The 9,239-nt window shown below is 35.1% G+C and overlaps 1 protein-coding gene across 1 annotated transcript; it reads right to left on the bottom strand.

Moving 5' to 3' along the window:
• Positions 1-4,184: 4,184 nt before the first annotated feature.
• On the bottom strand, positions 4,185-5,538 carry LOC109208643 (sulfated surface glycoprotein 185-like). The gene has a single exon (XM_019371773.1). It carries the CDS (start codon positions 5,029-5,031, stop codon positions 4,573-4,575), a length of 459 nt encoding a protein of 152 aa, XP_019227318.1. The 5' UTR covers positions 5,032-5,538; the 3' UTR covers positions 4,185-4,572.
• Between the last annotated feature and the right edge of the window lie 3,701 nt (positions 5,539-9,239).

Genomic DNA, 9,239 nt, shown 5'->3' with positions numbered 1-9,239 from the left:
GCATATATATAGGAAATTGAGTGAATGATTGAGAATTTGAGCATTAAAGAGAAAAGGAGCAAATTGAGTGCCACTTGAATTCTGATAGAGAATGATAACCACAAATTGTGTGATAGGGCTATCATGATCATGAATGGTGTCAATTTAACAAGTTTTGCCCATGGGTAAATTTTTGACTTTTGACCTTGAATATTTGCTCATAGCGCAAGCGGAAGTCAAAAGTTCAAGACCATCTATTTTTAAGGTCACTAGGTGTAATTTCCTGTAAAAAAAAAATAATTGGATAAGTTTCTCTTTTACGTAGACGAGTTTAGCCCAAACTAATAAGAAACATAATTAACTAAATGACCTCAGAAAAAGGTGGTCACTAAATTTCATCCACTACAACAATTAAGTTACAAAACTATCCGATCTTTATCCACTGTAACAGTAAGGTTATAATATAATCTTTTTATCACAGTAAAGTAAGTGAGCAGTGCGTAAATTGCTCAAAAGATACAAATGACCAGAAGATTATATACATGATGCCAGAAAAAGAATTTAAGTAGTGACCACAAAAGAGGTCATTTGTGCAAATTGCCTCAAAAGATCAAGGAGTTGAGTAAATGAAAGTGGTCCTAAATAAGGGCACATGGTGGGAGAAAGGGAGGAAAAGGAGAAGTCTATAAGAAGACACAATTGACAGCTCGAATCCAGAAACGCATCAAAGGTATAATGCAATTTTTGGTCTTCCTAAGTAGCTAAAATGCATGGCAATTGGCCAATACACCCTATCGTGAACAAGGAATTATGTGGACAATAGCAATTGCCCTTCCACAGTTCCATCCAGGGGCGGAGCCCGCATAAGATTTGCGGTTCGGTCGAACCCAGTAACTTTGATCCAAACGAGGCGTTTTTTTTTTAAATATTTATAAATTGTTAATTTTAGAACCCAGTAACATAAACAAACTAGAATTCTAAACTCAGAAGCTTCAAATCCTGGCTCCGCCTCTGGTTCCATCACCATTCTAAGTCATACCAAGAGGGCAAAATATGCAGATAAATTTTGCCTTAATTGATAACTCATATGATGCAACCCTACCTTGTTATGGAAACTTAGAGAAGATACTACCTTCTCCTATTGTGTACACACTGTTAACTGATTCCGTGTAGGGGTGTTCATGGTTCGGTTTGGATCGGTTTTTCCCTAAAAAGAAACCAAACCAAGTAAGTCGGTTTTTCAAATATTAGCACCAAACCAAACCAATTAAGTCGGTTTTTTCTCGATTCGGTTTATGTCGGATTTTGTCGGTTTTTTGATTTTTTCGGTTATTTGTCGGTTTTTTCTTAAATATAAGACATAAACTACCAAACACATACTCCGGCGACCACATTTTCAATGTAACACTATCAAATCAATTGCCCTTTAAAAAATCTATTATTTACCAAGATATATTGATGATAATTGAATCAAATAGTGATAAATAATTTAAGGACTCAATTAAAAATATATTATTTTTAACACGAAATGGATTCTTACACTTAACAAAAGAAAACTACCAATCAAACTAGAATGTAAAGGTAAAGAACTATACTAAAAGTGGCAAACTATTAACATTTACCATAAATTTTTTGAAACTTTGTATAAAAATATACATATATATAGGTGTAATAATAAATTTAAAATAGTTATTCCTATAGTCGGTTTGGTTCGGTTTTTATCTGATTAAAACCAAACCCAAACCAAATTTGATCGGTTTTTAAAATTCAAAACCAAAACCAAACCAAACCAAAATGTATCGGTTTTTTTGATCGGTTTGATTTGATTTTCGGTTTGGTTCGGTTTTTCGGGTTTTTATGAACACCCCTAATTCCGTGGAATAATATCTCAACGAACAATGACTCTCTGGAAAAAGTTTTGTTCAAATGTTTCTCAAAGAAAAAAGCTTCAAATTTTGATAAAAGTTTTGGTGGTAATATCAACGTTAAGTTCCAAATATTCTAAAAAGGAATGGTGCACATTCTGGTAAATGTCCATAAGTGATTTCGCAGTACATGGAGTCGACGTTTAGTTCAATTTGATAGATTTCTAATATACACTTTTCTCAAAGTTTACTTGATATTATCAGTTGGGACACCAGCTTAACTCATAAATATCATTCAAAGCTGTTTTATTTTTTACAAACGAAACTTCTTTCCTTTTCTCTACACTACTTGATGATTTTTCTTCCTTAGTTTTACTAACACCTAAAAAGCAAATGAACCCTTTGTAGTATCAACTCATTTCAGATTTTCAAGTAGTGGATTTTATCTTCAGCTTTGGCACAGGAATACAATTTTCATCTTTAAAAAAAAAATCATTGTCCCAAGTCAAAGATGACATTCCATTTAGAACTAGATAAAACTGCAACATAGAGATTATAGAGTCCTGGTGGTTGGGCTAATCACTGGGCTAATCACGTAGTCCTCTAAAATAACTTCTAGAGTTAAGCAGTATAGGTGAGGCAATCCAAACATAATAACTTAACAAAAGGTAATTGGACCACCCATCAACAGACTCCATTCCATGAAATTTGCCAAACAATTGAAGCTCAAACAAAGCACAACCTTACAGAAACTCGGTAAGCATTATATAAAATTCCAAGTCAACCCAGAAAAGGAAGAAAAAAGGAGTTCCCAGGTAGATATCAAGTTTGAATCTTAACAGCATTACACACAAGTCACAGTTTGATTTAGGCTATTGATTTAGGCTAGTATCCTCCAAAATGAAGTAGATGCCATAAAATTAAACTAAAATATGCAAACATGTAAGACGATATAAAGCTCATTTTCACTTCCTAAGAAGACAAACAGATTTAACAATCTTGATAGTGCAAAAAAGAAGCATATTTCAGATATATATAACAACAAAAAAAAACCCTATTTAGTGAGGCTCATAACTGTTCAAGTGTGATAAATTCTATGTAGAAACCCAAGTAATTCTGCCTGTGCAGTTTTTTCACATCAGAGACAATACTAGAATTATATTATACCATATATGGATTGTTTGTTCAATCTCTATGATACAAATCAGTAGCTCGACCAAGTCATGCCTCTAACAACAGTATCTTGGCTTCCCTACAAGGTCCATTTCTTACCGGACAAAGGATACGAATTTTAAATTGTTCCTCAAAACAAATCCAAGCCAGTTCCTTAAATATGACAAAGGAGGCAAAAAGTTTCCTTTATGACCTACAATATGAAAATTTAACGGTCAAGAGCCGGCATTTGTAGACAACCACAAATACAAACAAACGAAACCAAGCCAAATAATTGCCGGTAAACATAACTTCATATCTCAGTTAATGTTTATCAAGAAAAAATATTAACAAACGCAATTTAAATTTCAGTATCAACCAATGTCAAACTAAGTTCTGGTTTATAACTAGGTTTTGTTTATAAGGTCAACTTTACCCATCTTTCTAACTAGTTAGTTTCTAACCGATATAGTTGGCCCTCTTTCATAAGATTTTAAGAAAAGTTTTAAGAACTCTCGGAATGAATTCACCCCTTTTTTATGCAGTAAAACATGATTTCTGGCTATTTGAATAGCCTAAGTCATGCAACAAAGATAAGCAGCCAAAATATAATATGATACTAGTTAAGAACTTGAAAATGATTCTTTCACATATGAGCAATCAAGTACAAATACCTATGCTTCTTCACATAAGCTCCTTCATCTATATTTCTCAAAGTTACAATAGTTCAACTCTAGACATTTTATACTCTAGCCACTTCATCCACATATTACTCAAACTTGAGCTAGTTCAAACTTTTTATGATAAAGTAAGTGATCTCCATAGAAGGCATCAAGAAGATGCAAGAAAAAGTACGTAATTTGGCATTTGAGCTTACAAAACGTATTCCTAGCTCCTACGCATAACTTTAGCTAGTTCAAACTTCAACAGGTTGTGAAGAAAGACCCTTTTCACACTCTACTTCAATGGAGAATGCACTTCAATAATCACATTAGATTTCTGCTAAATTGCAGAACTCTCACGATAAAATATCAAAAATATTCCACTAAAACGGAAGCAAAGATGCACAACATATCTCTTCATAGCTAGATCACTAGTGGACTCAATCATTACTTTAGGCTCCCCGTTATATAAAAAGTTCACCAAAAGCAATAGCTAAGTATAAGAAGATAAAATTCCAAACAATGGCACAAATGAGAAACATCAATTAGCACCGGATCATTCACAGTCAAAAACAAATCCGTAATATTCACAATAAAATGCCAGAAGAAAAATGGACAAAATTCCAACAAAGAGAACAATGGAAAATTAAGGAAAAATTTTGCTAATAATTAATGCCAATCAAGAATTACCAATTTACAAGAGCGAAAACAGAAATGCAGACACCAATCTTCCGCTGAATCCTTTTGTAATCCATGGATTGCCATAATTCATTTGCCAAAGCTGGTTGTTTTAAAGAATCTCAATCTGTATAACTCACTCGCTATATATAAAAACATGCTCCGCCAAGCTAAGCAAATAATTAGTCAAAGAAATGGAATCCATAAACAGATTCAAATTACAAATGTGTGTCCTTTCAAAATCTAGCATCAGCCTTCAACAATTGCCTTCTCTTAATTATCAGAAACGCCACCACACAGACTTGCAAGATCGCCGCAATGCCCACGAACATTAACCCTAGTCTCTTCCCCCAATTTAACGTCTTTTCTTTTGGTGGTGGTGGTGGTGGCGGGCTTTTAATGTCAGATTTATGGTGGTTTTTGTGGTGGTGGTGATGTGGAGGAGGAGCTTTTTGGGTGGGCGGTGGAGGTGGAGGAGCCGATGGTGGAGACTGCGGGGGCGGTGATAAAGGGGGAGGGGGAGGGGGAGGAGGCACAGGTGATGGTGGAGGTGGCGGCGACGGTGGAGGTGGTGGCGGAGGAGAATATGGCGGCGGCGGCGGTGATTGTGAATTGGGGGGATTTACATTTCCCTGAGACTGCACAGAAATAGCAAAGAAACAGAAAAAGACCCAAATCGACAATGTCCGATCCATGCATTACATGGGGAAAAATCAAATCTTCAACAAAAATTAAGTCTTCCCAAGCTTCCTTCCATTTGGGTCGGACCCAAATCCCCCAAATTCGAATCTAGGGTTTGGAAAATCGAAAGACCTTATAACCTTTGCTCCCCGGGTACTAATCTTGAAGAAACAGCTAAAATGTTATAACCTCGAAATGTCGATATTGAAGACTTAGGACATCTTATGGGGACCAGTTAGGAATGACTTTCGTTGGAGGTTGACTAGACGAGGAAAAGGGTAGATTGGGAAGATTGATTTTTTCTTCAGAGATCCATAAATGGGATAATCTAATGCTCTGCTTATTCTTCAAAGAATTTTGTTCTTCCCAGAAAATGGTCGTGATCCCCCGTTTCTTTCAGAAATGGCGAAGATGCAGAAATGGGGGGCCAACGAAGGAAAGAGAGAGAAGTGGGAAAGCGTAAGCGGGATTCAACGGTTGGTCTAATTTGGGAAATCAATTAATCTCTTAATTGTAATGGTGCCTATCTTGGTTCACAAATACACCCACATACCAATTTAAAATAAGGAACTTACACAAATGTCCCAAATAAATCATAACTTACCAATCTCTATCTATTAGTTATAGACTTATCAAAACTAGCCAATAAAAATTGAAAAACCAAATTATAGGGTTCTTTCTATCAAAGAATCACATGCAAAAATTACCTTTCATATTTTAAGCGTGATTAGCAACATTAGATACAAGACGGAAAGGAAATTTCATGGACGGGGTAGCAAATAAGGTGATGAAATACAAAAATCTATACAATATTTCAAAAATCTAATCAAAAAAGGAACTTTTTCAATGGGTATAGTTGAAATTCATTGAAAATATATAGATAAGTCAATATACAAAATTTGAGGAAGATTGGAGGCGATTTGGGCTGGTTTTGTATCAAAATTCGTAATTAAATCGAGTTCAAAAAAGTCTTCTGCGCACATATATCAAACATGTATCACGCATGTATCTCACACACAGGTATACATTGGATATACATGTGATACACAATAGATACAAACATGATACATATGTGATACACAAATGATACAGACTGTGATACACATATCATTTTTTTTCTGTTCAGCTTTTACTTCGAATTTTCAATTCAAACCACCTCAAAACTTCACCAAATCATCCCAAAACTGAGATTTAAGCTCTTTAATTTGTGTCCAATATATTCTAATAACACCTACTCAAAACAAAGCAAAAATTTAATATTTTTTTGCTACAAATAGCTAATTGGCTAATTTGGCTAATATTAGTAATATTTTATCAATTGGCCAATTTTTGTAATGAGCTACTTATAAATGGACATAGCTGGTAATTTCCCTTTAAAATAATATGTTCCCATACATAGAAATACAATTGTGCAATTAGAGTAAATATTTCTGGTGTTTAGACCAAAGTAATTCAACTAACTATATTAATTTTAATAAATTATATATATATATATATATATATATATATATATATATATATATTAATCAGTCATTAATCATGATTAAGTGATAGAATTCTATGTACAAACATATGCAATGATTCTATTGGTCAGGGGCGCACGCAGAAATTTTTGCAAGTGGTGTCGAAATTTATAGAAGAACGGGAATAATAAGTTTACTTATCATACTTCTATATAAGAAGTAGCATTAGTCTATTTGTTTTGTTGAGTCTACAGTTAGAAAAGGTACTGAGTTCAATTCTACTTAATCAAAAATATTAACCACAAGGCTCTCTCAAATATTCGCAAAAAAAATAGGCGAAATGGCTTCCTGACCACTTAAACTTGTAGGGTTTTTGAAAGCCGATACACGAACTTTGGATTTTCCCATTTGAACACTCAAACTTGACAAAATGGGTACTAATAAACACTTTTGACCGTTGATCATGCCTATGTGGAAGGACTGCAGCTGACATGGCTAAACTGTGTGCAAATCACACTGCCAAGGCGCGTGAATGGTATTGTTTTTACTAAAAAAAATTAGAATTAGAATAAAATATAAATAAAAAAATTAAAAAAGAAAAAAAAAAACTTTTCCCTTCCTCTTCTCTCTCCTCCCCCCGTCCAATTCTTTCCTCTTCCGAACAAAATTCCCACCCAATTTTTTCATTTCTCATCCTAATTTCTCTTCCCCTCACCTTTCTCTGTTTTTTTCCCTTCATCTTCCCCTTCAATAATGTTCAGCAAGGAAACAAGTGGAAAGGAGCAGGACAGACCCAAACATATTAGTCATCACCTACACATCAGAGCACAATCATCCTTGGCCAACCCAGAGAAATGCCCTCGCTGGTTCAACCAGGTCTCAGCCTAATAATTCCAAACACACTACTACTTCAACCTCTAAGAACAACACTAATTCAAAAGATGATCAACAAAACAATACTAGTACTACTGTTGCACAAGTGAATATTTCAAAAGTGAAGGAAGAGGTGGCCGAATTACAAGACCTAAGGCATGATCATCATCTTGCTGTGGAAATGCGTGATGTCGAATTCTCTAAAGACAGTTATCAGCTAATATTACCAGACTCATCATCGAACCACTCTCTCGAGGATTTCTTCGCCGATTTGGTAGAACTCGAAGCTGACCCTCTAAACCTTTTGTTCTATTTAGTGATGTTGTGAATTTGATTTAAAAATAAGAGAGAAAGAATAATGAAGAAAAAGAGAAAGGAGAAGAAAGAAAAGTAAAGAAATCAAGGGAGGAGGGTGAACGAAGAAGAAGGGGGCGTTTGGGTACAGGGTATGTTTTAGGCATTTTTTCTTTTCTTTTTTCCTTTTTTGTATTTGTAACTTTTTTTTCTTATTTTATATTTAAAAATAGGACCCACAAATAACACATGGCAAGCCATAAATAGCTTAGCATGATGTGTTGTACATGTCAGCGCAATTGATATACACGTCAGCGCAATTGATATACACGCTCTGGTGGATGTGTTTATTAGTACCCATTTTGTCAAGTTTGAGTGTTCAAATGGGAAAATTTAAAGTTCGTGTATCGGCTTTCAAAAACCCTACAAGTTTAAGTGGCCAGAAAGCCATTACGCCAAAAAAATATATTAGTTAAGGTTTCTGACCTCTTAAAGAAAAACCAAGCACGTAACCAACATGCCAAGAGACAATTTATGTCAAGTGGTGTCATTTTTTCCAACTTATCCATTTTCTCGTAGTATTGATACATATATTAGTAAAATATTCCGACGAAACAGTGTCGTGTGGCACCGCTTCGTTAACTGTGCATCCGCCCCCTGCTATTGGTTTGAAATAAATACCAATTGCGGGTTAGTGTTTTTACTGTGCAATTAGTCTTTGTTTGGTAATTAAACTTTCATTTACCAGGGAAATTTTTACAAGTAAATCAATAACCCTTTACATATATCCTAATCATTCTGTACCACTACCCCATTTACTTCTTCCTTATATCTATAACATTAAACTATTTACATTGCCTACCAATCTAATCTACCTAAAGCCTTTTCTACTCGTTTGTTGCTTCTACAATGTATCTCTTGTATAATCCGCTTGCCCAGCATCTCCCATTTCCTCTTCTTTTCTTCGAATATCCTGGCATTTCTTTCCTGCCATACATGGTATACACATGCCGCCAGTGTCATCTTATACAGCTCAGTGTTTGCATTTTGTCTCTTCACCCAGTCCTCATCCCAAGCTAATTCCTCATTCCATCCATATACTATTCTATTTATCCCTTGCCATTGTAGCAGATTACCCCACAACTTAGCTGCAAAGGAGCATTCAAAAAATAAATGTTGTACTGTTTCATTCTCTTTTGTACACAGGACACACATCTGATCAACTTGCACTCCCCATTTACTCAGCCTATCTTTAGTGTATAACTTCCCATGAGCTGCTATTGTTAGTGTGAAAGTCCATCTTGGACATCCAGCATTTCTGCACACCAGTCTTCTCCAGCTCACTTTGTTGAAACTTCCTCTCAAAGCATGATATATTTGCTTGATTGAACACTTGCTCATCCTTCTGATGTCTTCAAATGTGAATCCTGCTTCTTCAAAAGTCTTCTTTGCTTTCAGAATCTTACTCATCATCCATGATGTGTGCTTCAGTTGTACTTCCCATATGCTCCTATCTCGGATGTAATACTATCGTACCATTGAACTCCAAGTCTTTGTTTCTTTTCTTTGCTATACGGTTACCTAAAACTTGT

This window comes from Nicotiana attenuata, unplaced genomic scaffold (genome assembly GCF_001879085.1).
Source record: "Nicotiana attenuata strain UT unplaced genomic scaffold, NIATTr2, whole genome shotgun sequence".
NCBI lineage: Eukaryota > Viridiplantae > Streptophyta > Magnoliopsida > Solanales > Solanaceae > Nicotiana > Nicotiana attenuata.
This window is presented reverse-complemented; position numbering and strand designations above follow the sequence as displayed.